The sequence below is a fragment of the Typopeltis vanoorti genome, chromosome 4 (assembly GCF_054136105.1).
Source record: "Typopeltis vanoorti isolate ZY-2024b chromosome 4, IOZ_Tvanoo_1.0, whole genome shotgun sequence".
In the NCBI taxonomy this organism is placed as follows: Eukaryota; Metazoa; Arthropoda; class Arachnida; order Uropygi; family Thelyphonidae; genus Typopeltis; species Typopeltis vanoorti.
The window spans coordinates 161,931,321-161,957,500 of record NC_143552.1 but is presented as its reverse complement, the minus strand read 5'-3'; the positions used below and the strand labels follow the sequence as shown (position 1 = coordinate 161,957,500).

Below are 26,180 nucleotides of genomic sequence, written 5' to 3'. Positions count from 1 at the left end.
TATGGCAGGAAGCGATCTTGTATTTCATTGGACATAATATATTACGAGAGAGAGACAAAAACTCTCTATAAAAAAAAATATGTATGTGATTTTTAAACTTATAGAACTGTATTAGGTCTTCATGAAAACAGGAATCTTATCTTAAACTTGTAGAACTGTTTTTGAATGTCCATGTTTAAAATGATAAAATTTAAATAAATTATTTAATAATAAGCTTTACTTTTTGAAATAATTTTTTTTTACAGTCAGTTACCCATTACTTTGCAGAAGAAAAGCAGAAGGTGATAGCAAGTGCCAGTTTAATGAAATGTGGGAAAATGAGTTCTTATTTATTGTGGGTCCTTCAGGAAAACCGTTGTGCATTGTTTGTGAAAGCACTCACTCAGATAATAGAAGACATGATCTTAACAGACACTATAGAAAACATCAAGCTGAATTAGAAGAAAAACTAAAATTAGTTTCTGGGTCTGAGTTGCAGAAAGAATATGTGGTTAAGAAAAAGGAAGAAATAAAAAAAGAGACAAAATATATTTGTGAAACGAAGTTGTGAAAGTGTGGCAATGTTGGAGGCGTTTTCTGAAATTGCCTTTGTGCTGGCTAAAAAAACACAAGCCTTTCTCTGATGGAAAGGAAGTTGTTAAGCCCTGTCTCAAAAAATTTGCAAAATTTCTTGGTGATAAGAATGTTGAAAGAAAAGTAAATCAAATTGCTCTGTCCAAATTAAGCATGCGATACAGAGAAAAACGGTATTGTGGAGGCAGCATAAGAGAAGTGGAAATAACCAATTTCATGAGGTCTACAAAAACCAGCCAAGATTTGGTTGGTGACAGTAGCTAAAGAGAGGTATGAACAGCAGGTAGCTAATGAAGCCAAAAAGAATCCTAGGGAGTTCTTTCGATATGTAGCCAGCAAAAGAAAGAATGATTGTGGAAGGATGACATGGATTGGAGAAAATGGTATAAAGACAGGTGTTGCAGAATGTGTGGTGGAGATACTTAATGAGCAGTTCATGAAGATCTTTCAATCTTGTGAATGTGACATCATGGAGAGATTGAGAGCAGTTGATGATGGGGAGGAGAGACTGACTGTAAGTGAGCAAGATGTGTTTGGGGAGTTGAGTAAACTAGATCTAAATAAGGCTGTGGGACTTGATAATATATCACCACATATTCTGAAGGAATGTGCCAGAGAGTTGACACCTGCCTTGACATATTTTTTTAATACGAGTCTTGCACTTGGTCATGTTCCTAAGGAGGGCAAGATTGTGCCGCTTCATAAAGGAGGTGATCGAACTCAAGCATCCAACTATAGGCCTATCTGTGTGTCAGGTGTTGTGGTTAAGTTGTTGGAGAAGCTTGAGAACTAGGATCCAGAGTTGGGTTGACAACAATGGTATGATCTTTGATGGACAGCATGGATTTGCTAAAGGGAGGTCATGTTTTAGTAATCTACTTACTTATTACAATAAAGTGACTGCTTCCTTGGACAGAGGAGAAGGATACACAGTAATATACTTGGATTTTGCAAAAGCTTTTGATAGAGTACCTCATGATAAGTTGACAGTCAAACTAGAGCAGATGGGGTTGGATATTAGATTAGTGCATTGGATTGGAGACTGGCTATCTGAGAGGTATCAACAAGTTGTGTATGGGGGAGTGATATCCAGGAAAAGGAAAGTTACTAGTGGAGTGCCTCAGGGGTCTGTTTTGGGGCCGTTTTGTATATTAACGATATAGGTGAAGATTTGGGTGGAGATATTCAGTTGTTTGCAGATAATGCAAAGTTGGGACGAGCCATGAAGAGTAGTGAAGATGTTGTGGCCTTACAAGAAGACTTGAATAAATTAAGTGATTGGGCACAGAAATGGGGATGTGAGTTCAATGTTGCAAAATGTAAGGTTTTAAAATTTGGAAAACAAAGATGGGATGCAGAATTTATGCTTGGTGAGGATATATTGTTGGAGGTGGAAGAAATAAGAGATCTGCAGATGATAGCGGATAAGTATCTGAAATTTAGGGGACACATTGCCAAAATTGTGAAGACAACACAAAGGCTTCTGGAAATGATGCGGAGGACACCGACATGTAGAAGTAGAGAGATTCTTGTTCCATTGTATAATAAGGCTTTGATTAGGCCACACATGGACTATTGTGCCCATATTTGGTCACCGGGTTTTCAGAAGGATGAAGAGATGTTGGAAAGGGTCCAAAGGCGACTGACTAAGGTAGTTTCTGACCTCTGGAATGTTGAGTATGAGGAAAGATTGAGAAGATGTAATTTGCAGAGTCTGGTGGAGAGGAGGAAGAGGGGAGATATGATAGACCTACAAGTTGGTAAGGGGTTGTTATAAGATTAATAGTGAGGTTCTACAGAGAATAGTGGGAGATCAGGTGAGAACCAGAGGTCATCTCTGGAAACTGTATAAAGAGGGTGTGAGTAGGGGAGTGAGAGGCAAGTTTTTTTTTCGGTCAGTTGTGAATGATTGGAATGCCTTGCCTGAGAGTGTGGTGTCTGCAAGGAGTTTGAGTGTGTTTAAGATGGTATGATGAGATGCGTGTGTGATAAAAGGACCTCCCAGATGAGTCTTTGACTCCATGAAGTCTTGGGATAATAATAATAAGATGCATCGAAGCACTTTCCCATGATGTTACTGAGCAATTGAAAGACCATGTTCATGCTTGTTCTTTCTTTTCTTTCGCCTTGGACGAATCCACTGACATATGTGATGTAGCCCAATTAAGCATTTTTATAAGAGGAATTGATGGTAATTTTGACATCTTTGAAGAACTTATTGGTCTTGAGTCACTTCATGGAAAAACCAGAGGGTCAGACATATTTGTCAAAGTAAAGTCATGTCTAGAAAATCAACAACTAGATTCTAGTAAGCTCATCAGTGTTTGCACTGATGGAGCACCGTCAATGGTAGGTAGAGTTTCTGGGACTGTAACTTGAAAGGTTTTTAGGTCGTTCTCTACTAAAGTATCACTGTATTATACGTGAAGGTGGAAGAAATAAGAGATCTGCAGATGATAGCGGATAAGTATCTGAAATTTAGGGGACACATTGCCAAAATTGTGAAGACAACACAAAGGCTTCTGGAAATGATGCGGAGGACACCGACATGTAGAAGTAGAGAGATTCTTGTTCCATTGTATAATAAGGCTTTGATTAGGCCACACATGGACTATTGTGCCCATATTTGGTCACCGGGTTTTCAGAAGGATGAAGAGATGTTGGAAAGGGTCCAAAGGCGACTGACTAAGGTAGTTTCTGACCTCTGGAATGTTGAGTATGAGGAAAGATTGAGAAGATGTAATTTGCAGAGTCTGGTGGAGAGGAGGAAGAGGGGAGATATGATAGACCTACAAGTTGGTAAGGGGTTGTTATAAGATTAATAGTGAGGTTCTACAGAGAATAGTGGGAGATCAGGTGAGAACCAGAGGTCATCCCTGGAAACTGTATAAAGAGGGTGTGAGTAGGGGAGTGAGAGGCAAGTTTTTTTTTCGGTCAGTTGTGAATGATTGGAATGCCTTGCCTGAGAGTGTGGTGTCTGCAAGGAGTTTGAGTGTGTTTAAGATGGTATGATGAGATGCGTGTGTGATAAAAGGACCTCCCAGATGAGTCTTTGACTCCATGAAGTCTTGGGATAATAATAATAAGATGCATCGAAGCACTTTCCCATGATGTTACTGAGCAATTGAAAGACCATGTTCATGCTTGTTCTTTCTTTTCTTTCGCCTTGGACGAATCCACTGACATATGTGATGTAGCCCAATTAAGCATTTTTATAAGAGGAATTGATGGTAATTTTGACATCTTTGAAGAACTTATTGGTCTTGAGTCACTTCATGGAAAAACCAGAGGGTCAGACATATTTGTCAAAGTAAAGTCATGTCTAGAAAATCAACAACTAGATTCTAGTAAGCTCATCAGTGTTTGCACTGATGGAGCACCGTCAATGGTAGGTAGAGTTTCTGGGACTGTAACTTGAAAGGTTTTTAGGTCGTTCTCTACTAAAGTATCACTGTATTATACGTGAAGAATCTCTGTGTGGAAAAACTCAAAATTGGAAGCATGTTATGATACCAGTTGTAAACTGTGTGAATGAAATTAGAGCAAGAGGGTTAAACAGAAGAGAATTCAGAGAATATTGTGAACTGTTAGATATGGAATATGGTGATCTCATCCTTCATTGTGAGGTGTGCTAGCTTTCTAAAGGACAAGTTCTCAGTTGATTTTGGTAGCTGAAAGAAAGTGTTCGTAATTTTCTGGAAGAGAAGGATTAGCTGCATGAGGAAAAAGCCCTGTTGTGTGATGAGAAATGGCTATTTGATTTAGCATTTTTAGTTGATGTTACCAGCCACCTCAATGATCTAAATTTGAAACTGCAGGGCAAGAGCAAATTGTTTCCTAGCTTAGTAAATGACATCAGTACATTCGAAATGAAATTAAAACTGTTCATCTCCCAGTTAGAAAACAGGGATTTAAGTCAATTTCCACATTTAAAAGAACAAAATGAATCTGTTGAAGATAATGGTAACTTGACAGAATATACTGAGAAACTCAGATTATTGCAACAGTCCTTTAACAGTCGTTTTAGTGATTTTGCCAAAGAAGACCTGCATACTTGCATTTATAAATCCCTTTTCGCTTACTGAACAAAAAATCTTGACGATGCCTAGTAACATACTAATGGAACTTATTAATCTCAAAACCAATTTTTTTATTGAAAATGGAATTTAATGAACTTCCATCACTCCCAGATGCTTCTGATATAATTAATTTCTGGCAATCGTTGGCCTGTGAACATTTTCCAGAACTGAGAAAATTTGCTCAGAGTTATATCTGTTGTTTTGGAACTACATACAGATGCGAACAAGCATTTTCATCAATGAAAATGATTAAGAACAAACTACAGTCGTGACTGACTGATTCAAATTTGAAAAACTGTTTGATGCTTTCTGTAACTGATTTAACTCCAAACATTACAAGCTTAGCAAAAGCAAAGCAATTTCAAAAGTCTCAATAAAATAATTAATGTTTATCTTGTCTTTATATCAAATCCTTTTATTTAAAACTGCTAAAAGTATATAATAAATCATTTTATGCATAACTTAAATATATCCATATTACCATATTTTAAAAGGGCTGAAAAGTGGTATAAGTTTGTATGGCACATCTTAACTAAAAAATTAACTATAAAGTTGATCACCCCTGCCCTAATGTATGGTATGGCTATGGTATTCTTGTCACCATTTTTATTTTTAATGGTATTATTGTGGTGGATCTTATCAATTTTTGTTGTTATAGCCATTTTTTATAAACATTCGGCTAATAATTCGAATATTCTTTGTTCAGCATCCTCGTTGGAACAAACCGTTAGAGTTCTGTTTGAGGGTGCTGATGACCCCTAGTTTTTGTGTTGGATGGTGTATGAATTTTTATGTATATATTGGCTTATGTGTTCAAGTTTTGCTGTAGACTGAATGAAAAGCAGCCTGAGGGAAGATGTGTGACGAATGTGTCTAAAAAAGGAAGAGTTATTGTTTTCAATCTTAATGGTGAATTGAATGCATTTGTGTTATAATCTCAATTTCATTAAGATTGGAAACAACTCTCTTGTTCCACCTCCACAATGCCTTTTTCTTGTGGATTGCATGCTCCACCTCTTCAGTCTTCCATTTTACATCTACGTTATTTAATCTCCTGCCCTTCGGAATACACTTAGTCATTGCCTATACCAGATAATTTGTGGTATGTCATGGAATTTGGAAATGGTAAATAAATGAAATCAGAGAACATGAATGATTATTTTATAAAAGTAACAATGAATGGCTGACATGTTTTTATGTAATGTGTTACTGTATTTTTAATGGCTGTAGTGTGGATAAGAACAGAAACTATTCCTCAGTCAAACTTTTACGTTCACCACCTTTATATGAAATCATCTCAAGTTGATTGATAAGAATGTGCAAATTTTCCTTTCTATGGAGTCTGTATCATTCTTCCTCATTTTTTGAATCAATATTTAATCAAATTAAAAAATCTTTAGTTTGTTGTTGAAAAAAAAAAGTGGCCACTTCAATTCATAATTACATGCAGTGATACTTTGTTTCTGGAGTTAAGTAGGGTGAAAACTACTAATTGCTTTTTTTTTTTTTTTTTTTTTTTGCTGCTTTTGTGAATAATGTAGGATGATATAATCACAGTTAAAATATCACTAGACTTTGATGTATTCATCACCTGGCAAAGTAACTAACCCACGTTATGTAATGCAACAATTTGAAAACCTTTAATTACTTGCATGGGGTTTTATTTAACCCCAGTCGTCATTCAAATTCGATTTCTGCCAAAATCATTGACAGATTTTTGTTGCGATTTCAAGTAGCTGAGTTTCTTGCTACCCTTGCACTGTATCAGTCGTGTGGCAACTGGCGGCACAAGCAGTTGTGGAGTAAGGAGTGAATTCTGACATTCATGACTACTTGCGTGAGTATTTTTTGAGTGATATATTTTTTTCGATTTTGTACTTTTATGCATATTATTTCTGTGGCTGTTTAGCCTATTTCTGTTTAGGAGTGCCCCTTTTATAATGTCATTGGCTTTTTACTCCAGTTTTATGGCATTACCAATGTTTTATATAGCCAGATATATGAAGAATACATAGGAGGAATAATTCGGACAGACCTTTTGTAGGATATTGCTGACTGTCTTCTTATTCAGCGGCATCCTGGCGTATGGTGATATACATTCATCTGCTATTAAAGGAAGTATGATTGAAAGGAAGGGCGTTGGACATGTGGGGTAGAGAGATGTGGGAGAATTATTGGTGAGGCAAGAGGTATGTGAACTTTTTTGAAAAACTTGGGTTTTTTTATTATTAAACGTGGGCATAGAATACTTTGGGAGGGGAGTGAAAAATAGAAAATTTTCGGGGAAGGAGAAGGATATAATGGGATAAGATCATATTATTTGACTTCTAGAACAGGATTCCCAGATTAGTCCTCGGTTTCACCCAGTGTGAATGTGATAGATTTATACAGTTTTAAGCCAGAAATGGCTATTAATTCAGTTGCTATGATAATCAGTATATAAGAATGCTGTTGTAAATGCACTTTATGAATCAGTCAAGAGATTAAAATTATATCAAAGAAATGTAACGTTTGACTTGGCATCGCTAAATTTTATTTTTTTCAGTGTCATATAATTCATAGTGAGAGATGTTAAAAAATCTTATCTTCATCTAGTAAGTGTCAAGATTTGCAAATTATCTTAACCATTCATAATTTTCATAAATAAACATGTAGTAGTAATTATAATGATTTGCCAATTAAAAATAGAGTATTACCGAAATATGAAGTCTTAACAATTTTATATATTGTTTATACATTTTCAAAACATTTAAAAATAATTTTATATATATTTTTTTTCAGGTTAGTATCTGGTGCAGGTGATATTAAGATAACAAAAGATGGCAATATTCTGCTACATGAAATGGTATGATTCTAATTCTTTCTACTTAAATTTTTGAACTGGTTTAGATTCAAATTATTTTTAATTAGTAACAGTGCATAGTTCATTGTCACCTCTTTGGTAAAGATTGGATTTTAGATTGGAATTTCTGCAAGACCCTTCATTATAAATTGTTTAACTGTCTCTTCTTGTTTCTCTTTTCTCATTCTTCTTCTGCAACATGTTGTTCCTCCAGTTCAACGAATTTTTTGTTAGTCAACTCTTTAGGGGCACTTTCTATGAGTTGAACTATGTCATCATTCACTTCAAGATTCAGATTGTTTGCCCACAATTTCTTCACTCAGTTTACAAAGGTCTTCATTTTTTTAAAAACTTCCAAAATCACAAACCTTTTTAATGTCTTTTACATATGCCACTCATACATTGAGAGGTCACTTTGTCCGAAGCCACAGCAATATTTCTAATAGCATGATAAATATTGAATGCTTTCCAGAATTGCATGAGTCTGTTCATTTCCTTCATTAGCAGAAATGGCTTGTGAAAAAGTTCTCCATAGATAATAAGCCGTAAACGCTACTAGAACACCCTGATCAATCGGTTGGATCGATGAAGTAGTGTTTGGAGGGAACACTGTCTTATATTGGTGAAGAACACCGATATAAGACAGATGTCTTGGAGCATTTCCTAGAATTAATAAAATTTTAAATTCTACATTTTCTTTTACACAATAGCTTTCCATTTCACTCGCATAACAATTGATTAAGGCATCCACAAACAATTTGAGTTATCCATGACTTCTTATATCTCCACTAATGAACTGGAATAGTATGCTTCCTAATGTTTTTGAAGGCTTGAGGATTCTCACTGTGCCATATCACAAAAGGTTTCAGTTTATATCCAGCCATATTACCTCCCTAACAGAATCGTAATATGTACTTTAAGAGCTTTGAAACCAGATATTGGTTTTAGCTTTTTTTTGTGGATGAATTGTCCGCAAGGGGATTTTTTTATTCCAAAACAAGGTGTCATCCATATTAAATATTTGCTGTGGCAAATAATTTTATCCAATTTTTCCACAAACTCCTTGGCAGCCTTCTCATTGGAACTTGCAGATTTACTATACATTTTCACATTATGCAGCGCAAAATCGCTGAATCTCATGAACCAACTGGAAGAAGCGTTGTAGTCGTAATCGGGTCCTACTTCCTCCTTCAACATGTTGAAGAGACGTAGTGCCATAGCAGTTATGGTCATAGTTCTAAGGGGTATATGCTTTTGGTTAAGGTCCTCTATACATGATGAAGTAGCTTTCCCATATCACTGATAGGACTTTGTCATTCCTTCGTCACTATCGTCGATTTAATGGAAGCAGATCCTTTCACAGCCTCTACGATTTTATCCCTATTTTTCAAAATGGTCATCACTGTAGAATGAGACCATCTGAAGTCATGTGCGATCACACTGACAGGCTTACCAGCTTCATGTTGCTTTATAACTTGCAACTTTGTTTCAAGATCAATTGCTTGCCTCTTTTCCGTGATTCTTCACTAGGTTTTTGATTGGGCATGTATGAGCCATGTTGTATAAAATATCGCAAAGCATTTAACGATAAATACACAACCTATTTCTCAAACACAAAATCAACAGAGGAACTGTTGAAGAAACTTGTAGACTCCTGAGGGAGGTTGCCGCTGAATGCGTTGTTGCCACTGTGCACGGTGTTGCTAAATAGGAATCTTTTTACTTTATGCTCGCTTGCATCTTCTTCAGAAATATAGTCAAAAATGTTATTTATTTCCTTATGGGATGACTGTATTTTATTTTAGGCACAGTTTTTAGTGAAGATGGCTACTTAAATATGGATAAGACAACTTAGTAAATTTCCATGCCAAAAAAAACAACTCAAGCATGCCTTGTGTGTAAGAAAGATCCCACCTCACTCTGTTACTTTTGATGATATTCTAGTTTCCTTTCAAGATCAGCTTTCTCTTCTTTGTTTACTTGCATCCAATTTATCCTGGCACAAACACATTAGATACATAGCTTCCTCGACTTCTAAAAAGCATTGGTGTTATTTTCTGTTCTAAGCATTTCTTCTCTTCCTCTCAGTTCCTAATGCTTTATAAGTCTCAGATCTGACCAACTTTGGAGTATTGTTCCCACATTTGGAGCAGAGCACCCAAGATCTCCTTGGGAATTCTCGATGATATTCAGAAGATAACTGCTTAATAGGTGACCCTTTCCTCACAGATTCCCTTCTATCACTTTCCATAGGTGCTTTGTTTCTGTGCTGAGCCTTTTCTATAGTTTCTTTTATGGACATTGTTCTTCTGAATTGGCCACTACCGTTCTTCTGCTTTATTCTAATTATGTAAGACTAGAGCAGCCATAGGCCAACAACCATGCACTGTCCAGCTCCAAACAAAAAAAAATTCTTGAACTTCTCATTATTTTCCTTCATTCCATCCAGCTATATTCTTTGGAACAATATCTCCCATACTGTTTTTCCCACTTGTTAAGAAACACCAGTGGTTACATTTTCTTCATAATCACTTCCCCACACATGACACTGCAGTGCTAATAGGTCTTATGACACTTCATGTATGGGGTCATCAAAAAAAAAAAAAAAAGTGGATCAATTCTGTCAGAAGTGCCCTAAAAGTCTGAGATATTATCTATGTCAATAATAGAATGCTGAGAAGTGATTAATTTGGAGGAAGATTGGTGATAGTAGATTAGTAATAATATAAACTTAGCTTTTTGTAATAGGGTTGGTTTACACTTCTTACATTTTAAAAATTATGCTATAATGCTGATTGTAGAGGAATAATCAATTAGCATTGATAGATATTGTGTGAATAATGAATTCACACAATATTGATATTGTGTGAATCCTGTGTCTTTGAACTCCATGGGAAATGCTTATGCAATAGTAATATGTGCAATTATAGCATAATTCCTTTGATAGGATAGAACACTAAGGGAAATTGTTACAAAATCTTAAGGGATATACATTTGTTAAAAGGTATTGGTGATATTTAAGTGATATGTCTTAAAAGCTACCTTTGTTTACTCTAATGAAAAAAATTTAGACAGAATTTCATTAGTGGAGAATAATGAATTTTCATGTATCCTGTTAGTTTTTTTTTTTTCTGAACTAGTCTCATACATCAGATTTCTTTTTAATTAGCTCTTTCATATTTTCTAACATATTCCTTACTGCATTACCTATCTATAATATGGCAGAAATGTCATGATCTTCCTTCAGATCTCTTTTCTGACTTTTTTGCTTCACATATTTTATGCTAATTGTATATCTTATATTCTATTTAAGTGCCCATACTAGTATTCCATTTAATTTTGCCTCAACCCTGGTGAACATCACATTTTTGAATGTCATTCTTTTCTGATATACAATTATCTGATAATTGTATATCAGAATATTAAAAATAAATATCTGATATTTATTTTTAATATAATTCTGCCACTTATGTTATCTGTTCACTTAATTTTTCTTTAACTTTCTAGACTGACCTCATTTTCTACATTAACTTTACAGATCCATAAATTAAATTGGCCCTGAACATTATGTATATTATGACTCATTTCTTTTATAGCATAACTTATATGGCTTCCCACAGTATAAACTTTGCTTATCCTGTTATTGATTTCCTTTTTTATCTCTATTTATGACAAAAACATTTTAGTGGATATTAAAAACATTATATCCATTATTTGAAATTGTGATTTTATATACATCCACTTTTACTTGACCACAAATAAACCACAAGGGGTGCTTAAGGATCAAAGCTGTATAACTGAGAGGAGACCTCCACATAGCTTTTAAAGGAATGCAGAGAACCGACCAGGACTTCTGACCTAATGTCCAATCCTCACCTTCTCGTGGTGCACCCTGTTAGGTATCTATCTGGATACTGAACGAACGAGGATGGGCTGGCAATTTGGGATTTAGCCGACCAAATTGTATTCTTATTAGTTAAACCACAATATTAAATGATGGTACAACATGATAGAATTTCATGCCGGCTGGGGGACGTTGGCAGGTTAAACAAGGCCCCTGTTGTTTTCACCAGGGAACCAGGGTGAACAGAGAAGTCAGCTACTGGAACAAATCCTAAAACACCCCCCAATTCAATATCACCAGAATTGAAGATCGGTACTATCAACATAAGAAGCCTGAATGGCAAAGAAATGGAGCTAGCTATGGAATTAGATAAGTACCAGATCGACATAATAGGGGTGACTGAAACAAAAAAGACAAACTGGTGAGATCTTTCTGAGCAATAAATACAAATGTTATATTCAGGCAATGACAATCAAGGAAAAGGAGTAGCCATAGTATTCAACACTAAATATGAGGCTAATCTTCTTAAATGGCAGGCAATTTCAAGTAGAGTGATGGCAAATATGAGAATGGGGAACTGGACAATGAGACTTATTTGTGCCTATGGTCCCACAGAAGGTTCTACTATGGTAGAAGTGGAGGAATTTTTTGATGCATTAGAAAAAGCAGCTGACACAATGAAGAAAGAAAAGTTGATCCATGTTGGAGATCTAAATAGCAGAGTAGCAATCAGACATACAAAAATATTTTGGGAAAATTTGAAGAAAAGAGCAAAGCCAATAATAATGGCAAATACCTGTTGGATTTCTGCTCAGGTCATGGACTGGTTATTACTAACACCATGTTCCTACATAAAATTGTGTACAAATTCACATGGAGAGAAGAGGAAAGGAATAAGAAAAGTCTCTTGACTATGTTATTGTTGATAGTGATGTTTTCTCCCTGGTGCAGGACACCAGAGTTTACAGAGGAATTGAAATTGGAAGCGATCACTATTTAGTCTTGAGCAGGTTAAAATTGAATTTTGAAATAGAGTAACGTGAGAAAGTTTTAAAGTGAATAAAAGTTGAGCAGCTCTCAGATGTGAACTGTAGACTAAAATACAGTTCTTCAATAATTCATAAAGATTATTGAAGAAAAAAATGAAAGATTTTGAGAATAGGAACCAAACCTTGGAGATTCAGTGGCAAGCCTTGAAGAAAACTGATTGATTCAGCCAGAGAGGCATGTGGTGAGGTTTTTTGCAAGGATAGAAAAATGAGAACTCCATGGTGGATACAGGAAGTTAAAGAGGCAGGAAAAGAAGAAAGCATATCAAAAGTTCCTGTCAAATAAGTCAGCTTGTGCTCTTAGAGAATACAGAGACAAATGTAAGAAAGCTAAACACTGTGTAAAACTAGCTAAACAAAAGTCATGGGAGGACTTTGGCAAGAATATAGAAAATAAATATCAAGAAGGTGGCAAAATATTATGGAGGTTGTTGAAGAAGCTTAGAAATGGAGGAAAGAGTGCTCTAAAAGGAGTTAGAGATGATAAAGGTGACATGAAAATGGTAGAAAAAGATATCCTTGAGGTATGGAGTAATTACTTCGAAAAATTGCTAAATGAAACAAGCAGTGATAGCACAGTGGTAAAAAAACACACAACAGGCATACAGTCAGGAATACATATCCATACTTGAAATAGAAAAATCCATCAAAGGCTTGAAATGTGGAAAGGCAGCAGGAGTAGATGATATTCGACCAGAAATGCTGAAATATGGTAGTATAAAAGTCTTACAGTGGCTGCACTGCATAGTTCAAAAAGCCTGGACAGAGGGACGAATTCCTCCCGATGATTGGAGAAGAGTTCTAATAGTACCCATGTATAAAAAGTGAAATAAAACTGAATGTGAGAATTAGAGGTATTTCCCTACTGAGTGTTCCTGGCAAGACCTATGCAAGTGTACTTGAGAAATGGTTGAGAAGAATTGTGGAAGAAAAGCTTGGTGGAGAACAAGCTGGATTCAGGCCAAATAGGGGCTGTTAGGATCAGATCTTCACTTTATGACAAATAGTTGAGAAAGCATTGGAATATAACAAAGATCTGTATTTAAGTTTTGTCAATCTGGAAAAGGCATATGACAAGGTGCCAAGAGAGAAGCTATTCAAAACGCTACAGTTGTATGGTGTCAATGGGGCATTATATCAAGCAATACTTAGTCTGTATTTGAGTTGTAAGTCAGTAGTTAGAATTGAAGGAAGTACAGGAAGATGGTTTAATGTGAAATCTGGTGTGAGACAAGGATGTACATTATCCCCTCTGTTATTCATTATCTATATGGATCACATTGTGAAGGAAATTGGTATTAAACATGATATCAAAATTGGAGATGTTAATGTCAGCTCTTTGCTTTATGTGGACGATGTTATACTTCTAAATAAATCCGCTACAAGTTTGCAAGATTCCCTGACTAAATTGAATGACTGTTGTAATAGATATGGTATGAAGGTCTGCATGACAAAGACAATGAAAATAGGTAGAATTGTTGAAAATGTCAACTGTGTTGTGAACGGTGAACCTTTAGAACAAGTAAAACATTTCGGCTACTTATGCACAATTTTTAGTGAAGATGGTAAATTAAATATGGAAATAGACAACAGAATCAATAAAACTGGTATGGTAGGAAGTCAATTGAATAAATTCATATGGAAATAGAGAGAAATTAGTCGCAACACTAAATTAGCTGCATACAAGACAGTGTTCAAACCAGTTTTTACTTATGGATCTGAGAGTTCGGTCAGAAGTAAAACACTTGACCAAAGAGTAGAGATATGAGAGTGCTGAGAAAGATTAGAGGCATGAACAGATGGCATCAATGGCAATATCATATTAAAAACGAGGATATTAGGAAAGAACTTGACATTGTCGGCATCCAGGAATGCGTTAGCAGAGGTGATCTCAGGTGGTATGGTCACTTAAACAGAATGGGGGAGTAAAGATTAGGAAAACAAGTGTTCTCTGCCAGGTTGGCATGAAAACGACCCAGAGGAAGACCAAGATATAGGTGGATTGATACGGTACAATGTGCCTTAGACGATAGAAATATATGATATGATAATATTGGAGTCTTGATACTTAACAGACTGATTTGGAGGAAAATTGTAGATAGGAAGTTAGTAATGATGTAAATTTTTCATGTAGTACTATCATATCCTGTACACCCCTTGAGGGTATATGTCAGGAATTTGATGATGAAATTGTGATTTTCTATACATCCACTTTTACTTGACCACAAGCATGCTAATATGAAATATAATTCCATACAATTATGCAGATTAATCATTTCAGAAACTGGCAGGGAGAGCTTGTTTCTAAGAAAATTACTTAAAAAAAAAAAATAATAAATGAAGTACAAGAAAATTCACAATTTTAAACAATGTAACAATGAATTTTCTAATACTTGAACTGTAGTTTTTCTTATTTAATGTCAATCTAAATGGCAGAGATTGAATTTGCTATTTGGTTTCTAAGATTTAATCTTTGTTTTGAAATTTTTATAGAGTATTTGTATATTTGGGAAGAGTTATTCACATGAGTAGCATATAAGTATAGTTTTGTTTCACGTATTCTTTTAAGAAAACTAGTTTCACTGATTTGCTATAAGTATCTACACACATACTAAAAATATAATTTTTTTTTGTAATATCTGAATATTGTACACCTGAAAATTGCTTAGCTTTTGATAAAAATGTGCACTTTATTTATAGCAAATTCAGCATCCTACTGCTTCTCTAATTGCTAGAGTTTCTACAGCACAAAATGATACAGTTGGAGATGGAACAACATCAACTGTGCTGCTTATTGGTGAACTTTTGAAGCAAGCTGACCTTTATATTTCAGAGGTAAATGTATTTTAATTACTTAAATAACAAAGGAATTTGTTAGTTTCCAAGTCACAGTTAAGTTATATGCATAAGAAAATACTATTAAAGCACTAGTTCATCGAACCCACTCCTTTTGTTTTTCAGATCTGTTACAAAAAGAACTGCAATATATTATTTCCTCCTTTTTATCTAATGAATATAAGAATTCCTTTATCAAAAGAGCTTTGAGTAGTTTTAATGTCTTCCTCTTCAAATACAGAAGAAATGACTTGCATTCCTATCCCTTATGTGCAAGGCATTAGTGAACGTATAGGAAAAGTTTTAAAACCACTGAATATTTTTGTTGCCTTTTTGACCTTTCAGAAAAATCTCCACCTTTCTTTTCTCACTTCTCCAAGGACAAGCTTCCACATCTTAGTTATCCAGGTGTCTACCAGATTCCTTGCTCTTGTGGATTATCTTATTTCGGACAAACAGGAAGATCTGCCTCTATTCGGCTAGAAGAACACTAATCTTATATTCAATACCTTGAACCTGAACAGTCTGGACTTGCAGAACATGCCATTATCACTAGACATAGAGTTCATTGGAACAAGACAAGAGTCCTTCACAAAAGTCGGTTCCTCATGGAACGTCTTTATAAAGAAACATGAAACTTCACTTCACTCTCCTAACTTAAACAGATCCAGTGGTTTACATCTATCCCCTTTATGGGAGATAGTACTTTATAAATCAGCTAATCTTTCCTAACTTTTTATTGTGTGTGTGTGTGTGTGTTAGGTAGGAAATTTATTAATCTTTTTAGTTATCTTACATTAGCTACTTAGGTGGCACCCTTTGGAATTGTCAGTTATTGTTCAATTAGCTTTATAAATGTACTGAAGATGCCTGTGATACACAGGCGAATATACTATTAAATAATATTTTACGTGAGTTATTCCATTATTATATTTTTGAATTAATTTCTATTAAGGTAGGGAAATTGTTACTAACAGTGTTCCAACATAAAGTTGTGCACAAATTTGCAGGGAGAAAAGATTCAAGAAATAATCTCATTGACTATCTTATTGTTGATGGTGATGTTTTCTTACTGATTCACGACACATTAGTATGTAGAGAATTTGAAGTTAGAATCGAGCAGGATAAAATTGAATTTCTTATTGAAACAGAATTGTAAAAGGTGTTTAAAATGAATCAAAGTTGATCTAATAGACAAGCTTAGATGTTAAACATTATTCATAACTTATTTTAACTGCACTGAACACCAAATGAACTAAATACTATAAAAAGATCCTTATTAGCTGGCTTATATTTTGCTAAATTTCAAACCAGCATGTGACAATGAGTAAGTGAAACGGTTCAAATTGTAATGGACAAAAGAAGTAAAGTCTTAATTTGTGCTCTCTAATGTTGTAAAAAAAAAAGTATTTTTGTCAAATTATTGCAACGATACTTTTCAGGTTAGGATGCTTCATAACTATGGCTGACTCCATGACCGAAGCATTCTCTTAACCTGAACAAGTATAATTGCATTAATTTGCCAAAAATTTGGAAGACTAATCTTAACTTCAACTCCTACATAGCTGTAATACTTCTTTTTTACAATATCAGAGGTTGCCAAGCTAGGACTTTTAAGAATTTCGTCTGTTACAGTTTGAATTGTTTTGTTTACTCATCGTCATGTGTAAACTGTAACTTTGTTTTGTGCTCTTAAGATGCTGCTTTGAAATCCAGTGAAATATAATCCAGTCATTAAATATCTTTTTTATAATTTAGTTCATTTGGTGTTGATGCTGTTAAAATAAGTTATGAATCAAAGTTTAGCAGCATTCAGAGAGTGAACTGTAGATTCAAAGATGCAGACATTATTCAAGAAAAAATGAAATATTGAAGACCAAACCTTGGAGATTCACTGGCAAACGCTGAAGAAAACATTGATTCAGTTGGTGAGGCATGTGGTGAAGTTGTCTGCAAGGATAGAAAAATCAGAACACCATGGTGAACTCAGAAAGTTAAAGAGGCAGCGAAGAATAAGCAGAAAGTGTATCGAAAGTTGTGGCAAGTAGGTTAGCTTGTACTCTACTCTTGGATAATTCAGAGAAAATGTAAGAAAGCAAAACACTCTAAAACTGGCTAAACAAAAGTCATGGGAAGACCTTGGTCAGAACATTGAAAATAAATATTAAGAAGGTGGTAAAATATTCTTGAGGCTATTAAAAAAAAAAACTTAGAAACGGAATGAGCACTGTAAAAGAAGTCAGATAAATCAGATAACAGTGACACGAAAGCTGAAGATATTCTAGATGACTGGAGTAATTACTTTGAAAAGTAGATAAATGAAATGAACAGTGATGGCACAATGGTAGAAAACTCAATAGGAATGCAATCAGGAATATATATCAATACTTAAAGTAGAAAAAGTCATCAAAAACCATACTTGTGAAAAGTCAAGTGGAGTAGATATTTGATCAGAAATGCTTCATTTTGAGATATAAAAGTTTTACAGTGGCTATGCTGTAAAATATAGCTAGCCTGATCAGATGCTTGAATTCTGAATGATTGGCATAGAGTTATCATGGTACCATCTATAAAAAGGGAAATAAAACAATGTGAGAATTACAGAAAAATTTCCCTATTAAATGTTCCTGGTAAGATTTATACAGGTACACAGGAGAAATGGATAAGCAAAATTGTGGAAAGGAAGCTTGGAGAAGAAGCTGAATTCAGGCCATATACAGGTCTTCAAGATGGGATTTTCACTTTAAGAAATAGTTGAGAAATCATGTGAGTATAACAAAAATCTTGAAAAGGCATAAGAGATGCCAAGAGGAAAGCTGTTCAAAATACTATAGTGATATCAAACAATTTTAGTCTGTATTTCAGTTGTCAGTCAGCATTTAAAATTGAAGGAGGTAAAAGATGATTTATTAAATCAGGTGTGAGACAAGGGTTTATATTATCTCCACTGTTGTTCAACATTTATATGGATCACATTACGAAAGAAAGTGGTATTAAACCTGATATCAAAATTGAAGGTGTTAATCTCAGCTTTTTTCTTTATGCAGATGTTATACATCTAAATAAATCCAGTACAACTCTATAGGATTCCCTAACTAAATTGAATAATTGCTCTAATACATCATCATCAAATTCCTGACATGTACCCTCAAGATGTGTACAGGATATTATGATATTAGTACATGAAGAACTTACATCATTACTAATGTTTTATCAACAATTTTTCCTTCAAATGAATTTGTTATCTCTCAAGACTCCAACATTATCAGATCTTATATTTTTGTCTTCTAAGGGACCTTTTACTGTATCAATCTCCAATTTTGATATCAGGTTTAATACTACTTTCCTTCATAATGTACATCCTTGTTTGACACCAGATTTAACATTAAACCATCTTCCTGTACTTCAATTCTAACTGCTGACTTAAAACTCAAAGATTAAGTATTGCTTGATATAATGTCCCATTGACAGCATATAACTGTAGTGTTTTGAATAACTTTTTTCTCGACACCTTGTCATATGCCATTTGCAGGTCTACAAAACTTAAATACAGATGTTTGTTATATTCCCATGATTTTTCAACTATCTGTCGTAAAGTGAAAATCTGATCCTGGCAGCCTCTATTTGGCCTGAATCCAGCTTGTTCTTCACCGAGTTTCCCTTCCACAATTCTTCTCGACCGTTTCTCAAGTATACTTGCATGAATCTTGCCAGGAACACTCAGTAGGGAAATACCTCTGTAATTCTCACATTCAGTTTAATTTCCCTTTTTGTATATGGGTACTATTAGAGCTCTACTCCAATCATTGGGAATTCGTCCCTCTGTCCAGGCTTTCTGACCTATGCAGTGCAGTCACTGTAAGACTTTTATACCACCATTCTTCAGCATTTCTGGTCGAATATCATCTATTCCTGCTGCCTTTCAACATTTCAAGCCTATGATGGCTTTTTCTACTTCAAGTATGGATATGTATGCCTGTTGAGTGTTTTTTACCACTGTGATATCACTGCTTGTTTCATTTAGCAATTTTTTTTAAGTGATTACTCCGTACTTCAAGAATCTCTTTTTCTCCCATTTTCATGTCACCTTTTTCATCTCTAATTCCTTTTACAGCACTCTTTCCTTCATTTCTGAGCTTCTTCAACAACCTCCAGAATATCTTGCCACATTCTTGATATTTATTTTCTATGTTCTTACCAAAGTCCTCCCATGACTTGTTTAGCTAGTTTTACACACTGTTTTGCTTTCTTATATTTGTCTCTGTATTCTCTAAGAATACAAGCTGACTTATTTGCTAGGAACTTTTGATATGCTTTCTTCTTTTCCTTCACTGCCTCTTTAACTTCCTGTGTCCACCATGGAGTTCTGATTTTTCTATCCTTGCAGACAACCTCACCACATGCCTCTCTGGCTGAATCAATCAATGTTTTCTTCAGGACTTGCCACTGATTCTCCAAGGTTTGGTTCCTGTTCTCAAACTTTGATTTTTTTTTTCTTGAATAATGTTTTTGTATTTTAGTATACAGTTTACATCTGAGATCTGCTCAACTTTTATTTGCTTTAAAACTTTCTTACATGTACTCTTTTCAATATGAAATTCAATTTTATTCTGTTCAAGACTAAATGGCGATCACTTCCAATTTCAAATTCTCCATACACTCTAATATCCTGCACTCCTTGCTGTGATGCATTTGGTATGAAAAGTATTAAAAAGACTGTGAAAATAAACAAACATTGAAAACGTTTATTTACTCATTTACATTTCAATTTCTAATAACTTTTTCTCCTTGATGCATTGTAATGTATTCCTGATTGCATTCTTTCTGATTATGTTCTACCATTTGTTTTGTTTCTTATTTAATAATTTTCACTGTAATTACTCCATATATTTAGGACTATCCTTATCTTCGATTTTTAAATCAGTCACAGTTTTGATTCCTTTTGTGATACAGCTCCATTTCTATGGTTTCTTAGTCTTTCAAAATATTTTGCCACTATCATGGTATTCATTTTCTATTTCTTTCCAAATTCTTCTGATGACTTTGATTTATCTACAGATTTTTCCCATGTTCTTTAATGTTTTCTTCATATTCACTGTTCTGAGATTTTGTTCTCATCAGTCTGTTCTTTGTGTCTGAGGGCTGTTCGATTGCAGATATTCTCTCTGAATATTTTTCATTTCAATTTGATATTCATTTTTGTTCTGTTCAGCATTGGTTGTGGTCATTACCTATTTTAAATCCTTATAGATCTTCTTTCTTGAACATGTATAAAGGCATCACTATAATAACAGACTTTTCTCGTTTTGTGCATGTTCCCTGGACTCTTTTCTTTCATGCATTACTATTGAAAACTAAACTTCATAGAATTTTAGTTTTATTTTATCTATTTCTAGGTAATAGATATCTAAAGCATCGTCTTAGTCCTGACAGCATAATGATGGTGAGATGTCTTTTGGAGGATGTCAGCAGAGCTTCCTATTTGTCTCTGGTAAGCCAATCACAGTCACATGGCTCTTTATATGGAGTTTGACCTTAAAAGAACAGGATGAAGTTTGTCTTAAATGAACAGAAGAGTTGCTAGATTGCTAATTGCTGTATATAGTTTAAACATGGTGTGGAATTATATTTATTAAGCACTTTGGTTATCTTTTTTTGGAAGTGTACTGGATATAGCGGATAATAATAGTTTTATGTCTTTGAGGAATGGAAGCATATAGTATAGGGACTATAGCAATTGACTTAGATACACAGAATACCTTTTTAGTACACTTGAACAGCCAACATCATAAAATACACTTCACTGTAGTGCTGTTTGCCGTTCATTAGGTACACTTCTTTATCTATCTGCTTATAGGTCAACACACACACACCATCAGCCAGGACTATATTCAAATGATGCAGCTCCTGCCATCGAATCACCTACCTTTGCCACTCATTTTTAGCCAGTGGTTCTCTATAAAATAAATTACTAGAATCCCCTTCTCCAAATACACAAGCTTGAAGCAAAACTATTCCTGTTCCTTAATATCTGAGGCATTTCTGAAACTTGATGTAATATTCACATTATGTTCAAACCACATATCAAACTAGCAATGCTCTCCTGTTCACTTAAGAACAAACTCCATCCTATATCACATCCTGCAACATATGAAGTGCTTTGTGCTGACTTGACTTGCTATGGACAAACAAGATCTGTTAACATCTGCCTCGGGGAATGTACATTCACTGCTGTTTTGGCTGGGTGGAACTGGCAAACACTCTTTAGATCCATACATCATACGGGATTAGATAGAAGAATCATTACAAATTGGAGAGACTGTTTTTGGAAGCATTTTCCAAACTCTAATATATGAATACTAATTTACCATAAATCTTGGAGTCCATCATTTTAAGATCAACTCTAGTCTATCACCTGTAAATGCTTTTTTATTCAACATTACAGGATGCCAAAATAGGACATGGGAAATCAGATTATCTGCTCCAACTGAAACTGTCAAGTTAATGGACCATGGAGAGTGGGTGGTGAGTAGAATGCATTGCCTTAGTGTAAATGTGAAAACTAAATGATTTTAAGGCATTGTTTGATGCACGTACAGTAAGGTGGTAGTGTAGTTAACCTTTTGCTAAAAATCACTGAAGGAATCGCCTTGTGAAGCTTGGCAGATTCCTCCTAAAGGGTACCTTACATGTGAATGGGTAGGTGTGCTTGTTAATCCTCAACCAACATGGTAATTTGTTCATTACTGTCACTGAGCAGTTTCCTAGCTGCTTCAGAACAGCACTATGCAGAGTAATGTTCTCATGAAGAAAATTTCTACCACCTAAAGTTAACTAGTGCTACAGTAGGAAGAGCCTTTAGACTAGTGAGGTGGAAAGAAGAGATTCACCATTTAGCTGATCATATCCTCTGTGAAGCACTCTTAATAAAATGTAATCATGTGTTGGTTACATAAAGTTTTCTTTTGTATATGAATTTTTTTATAATTTGCACATAATTTTCTTATTGTTAAAAGGTAATTAAAAATTTTATGTAATTTGTTTCATTTTTAGGGGCTTCATCCACGTATATTGACTGAGGGGTTTGATCTGGCTAAAAGTAAAGCAGTAGAAGTCTTAGATCATTTGAAAACAACTCAAGAGGTGAATAGAGAAATGCTTGTTAAAATAGCTCATACTTCCTTGCATACCAAGGTTCATCCTGAATTAGCAAATCATCTAACAGAAGTAAGTTGATTAGAGCTGCATGACTATTCAAGGAAAATCAGTTTTAAAACTGTTTGAATTCTGAAATGCTATATATTTTAGAATATGGAATGAATAGTATTCAGTAATTTTGTTAATTCTTCATAAAATATTATGTGGAAGATATAAAATACATTCACAAGCAGCTGTAAACATATAGTACATTTTAGTACTATACATTGTGTTGAATCAGCCTTCTAATAAGCTGGGTGGTGGTCTTACACTGGGTAGTGAATGTCATCTACTACCTGAAGGCATTCAATATCAATTTCACAGTGAGATTTAGACTCACAACCTGTAGTTTGGAGAGTAGAGATTGACAACCAGGCTGCCTGTAATGTTATTGTGTTTTGTGCATGCAAGTGTAGTGTACTTCAGTATGTTTTTATAGGCTTCTGTTACTTGTTAATTAGGCATTATTTCCACATAGCCACGATGTTTTTTTTTTCTCTCTAGTTTTATCTGTATATTACCTCCTCCATTTAAAGATAGCACTTTCCAGGATTATATTATCACTTGTTGGATTTGCAAGATACATGCTTTGTACTTTGCAATAGAATTGTGAGAGAAGTGAGTAAATGAGAGTTCGTCCCCTTGAGGAAATGCAGGATTTCATCTTGGGATGAATAGTGAACTTCATATTCTTGCAGATGGAATAAATGTGGGATAAGAGGAAAGAGTGATTTTGTGTTTTAAGTGTCAATATCTCAAGATAATTACACTTAAAACACAGAAATGCAAGCTTGGAATCAGTGACCCTTCCAAATGGAATATGATTGAACAGTTCATGGGTTTTACAGATGTGGGAGATGACTGGGTGCTGTTATGCATGTGGCTGACTTTAGAAGACACAGATTGTTGAAACATGCAGAATATAGTTATTGCACAGTGAAATGATGTGTGAAAGGGTTGAGGGCAGAGTTGGACAGAGTTCATGGAATTCAGCTAGAAGATGTGGGGGCTGGGAGAGTTAACGAAAAAGAAATTAATGGAATGTGACATAATATATGAGATGGTGAGGGGAATAGCAATGAAAAGAGTGAAGGCTAGTAAAGAAGGTGGTTTATAGACTGTTGGCAATTTTATAATGCATCAGTTTTATGAGCGGGATTTTATAAGAATTTGGATGAGCTGCTTGTTATGATGGGTGTGAATGATTTCAGACTAATCATGAATTGTGAGTGACAAGGGATTTGAGAGTTATTAGAGATAGTGTGGTGAAAGAGTGTGAAGAGAAGAATATCAAGTATTTTGTCTAGTTATCATAGTGATTCACTACAAAGATTGGCATTTGATTAAATGTAGATGGTGGCCTGAGAGTAATTAGTGTGAGAATGTTTGGGATACACTGTTTTGCAAAACAGTGTATAAAAGTAGATAATAAAAAAATCATTGGAAGACTAGTGGTGAAAGTATAGAAGTAAATTTCACAAAGATGGGAAGTTGATAACTGTTGAAAAAATATTAAATGGAAAAGTGCTTAAAAGGAATCAGATGACAAAGACAATATGAAAACTGAAGATAAACATATCCTATATGTTTATCTTCAGCATACTGGCTGAAAAACAATAAGGGATTTTTATCCCTTTAATTTTAAACATATCCTATGTTTGGAATAATTACTTGGAAAGATTGTGAAATGAAACCAGGTGATGAAAAAGTGCTATTAAATATTCAAGTGGAGTGTAATGAGGAATACATGAGCTTCTCAGAAGCCAAACTGATCAGCTCGACTTTTTTAAATTTCTCAATTTTAGTACCTGAGCACATGATTAGTACTTAACTTTTTCAGAAACCAAATGACCAACTTCTATACTTACCACAGTGAGATGATTGGCTTCTGAATGATAGTTAATATATTTCAGAAGCTATTTCGATTAAATTCACTTTGCTGCCAACATTGGTCCATAATCAACATATATTGCAAGATTTGCTTGAAAGTAATTGCTTTTAAACATATTTTTACTGTTAATTGTTAAACCATGAACATCGTATTAATTGTAAAAGTACAGGGGGTCCTCAACATGTGTCGTTTCGACTTTACGGCAGTAATCCCATAAATAATTTAAAAAATAAATTTCGACTTGAAGCAAGAAAGTGAAATTAAAATAAGAAAAAAAAAAGAAGCAAGTGAAATTAGACATTATTAAAATGGCAAAAAAGGGAGAAACGCCAACGAACATCGGCTGCGCGTTGAACTAAAGTCGTACCACAGTCGGGGTTCACATTTTCAAGGATGCGAACTTTATCCTTGATAAAGTTCGCATCCTTGAACACGCGAAAGTACTCCCACTCTAAGACAGTTCAGGGTCCTCCAGGTGGGTAGGTGATATCCCTTGGTTAACTCTTCCTTAATTATGGGGGCTTCTTGAAGTTGAACCGATTCCTCCATAGAACAAGATGTCGCTCCTCAGGTTTATGGATCAATGGTTTATTCTTTGCATAAAACTATGCCTCGATTTGAGTCGAGAAGCTGTGATGATATGACCGTACATTGGATGTCTTTCGTCCGTCATCTGCTTTTTTTTCTCCATCTCACCGGCCACTTGACGTCTTATGCCTGGTGGTGCTATGCCTGCTAAGGGATACAGCTTGTTGACTGGGGTTGGTCTTAGGCATCTGGTTGTGATCCTAATGGTATCATTTAAAGCCACATCCACGTGTTTCACTTGGGCAGATGCCACCCACGCTGGGGCATCATACTCCCCTGCAGCAAAACACAATGCCAAAGTCGTCGAGTGAAGTACCTCTGGTTGAGCTCTCCACGTCGTGCCGGTCATTTTTCTTATGATGTTATTTCTTGCATAGATTTTTCCTTTTAGTTCCTGGCAATGTACCTTATACGACAAGGTACGATCCAGCTTAACTCCAAGATATTTGGGATTGCTGCAGTGTTCGAGGCGTTTTCCTCTCCAGACAATGTTTAACTGGCATTTTGCTTCCCTGTTGCGCAGATGGAAAGCGCATACCTGAGTCTTGTTTGGGTTTGGCTTCAGGCAATTGGTCTCTCATAGTAATTGGAGAGTATTTCTAAGGCTTCTGTCAACTTCTCAACTTCTTCAAAATTTCTTGCTTGACTGCATATAACTGTGTCGTCAGCATAGATAAACCTCCTCACTTTTGGATGGGTTGGCTGATTGTTAGTATAAATATTGTAGAGCATCGGGGCCAATATGCTTCCTTGAGGTAAACCATTCTTCTGATTTCTCCATCTGCTCTTCTTTCCTTGCAAAGTTACGTAGAATCATCAATTCTGGTTTTAACTACATTCATGAGGTGAAAATCTTTTGTTATTTGGTACAGCTTGACCAACAGTGTCATATGATGCTGAAAGATCGATAAAAGCTGCTCCAGTCACAAGCTTCTTCTCGTCACCATCTTCGATGTGCTGCGTGAGATTCAGAATTTGGCTACAGCAGGACTTTCCGGGACGGAAACCAGCTTGCTCGGGTATAAGTTTCTCATCAATGTTTGCTGCTATTCTTTCCAGAATCATTCGTTCAAAAACTTTTTTGAACGAATTGGTTTTCATTATCTTCTTGTCTGTCCTGCCATTCAATAGTAGCTGGTAAGTGATCTGGTTTGGCGTGACCGCTGTTACATAAACTGGAGTTTTAGTCAGATCGTTGCTTAAATTCTTCACCAGTTTCCATGCTCGTCTGCTGTTCTGTTTAATATCCAAATCCTACAGTAGCTTCATCTATCTCCTCTTT

At 35.1% G+C, this 26,180-nt stretch overlaps 1 protein-coding gene across 1 annotated transcript in view; it reads left to right on the top strand.

Annotated features, from left to right (window-relative positions):
• The window catches only part of CCT6 (chaperonin containing TCP1 subunit 6), a 112,934-nt gene that overhangs the window by 22,068 nt on the left and 64,686 nt on the right, over nt 1-26,180 (top strand). The window contains exons 2-4 of the mRNA XM_090391559.1: nt 7,434-7,497; nt 15,088-15,222; nt 22,276-22,449. Of these exons, the coding sequence (XP_090247685.1) occupies nt 7,434-7,497; nt 15,088-15,222; nt 22,276-22,449 (373 nt within the window). The remainder of the gene's footprint in view (nt 1-7,433; nt 7,498-15,087; nt 15,223-22,275; nt 22,450-26,180) is intronic.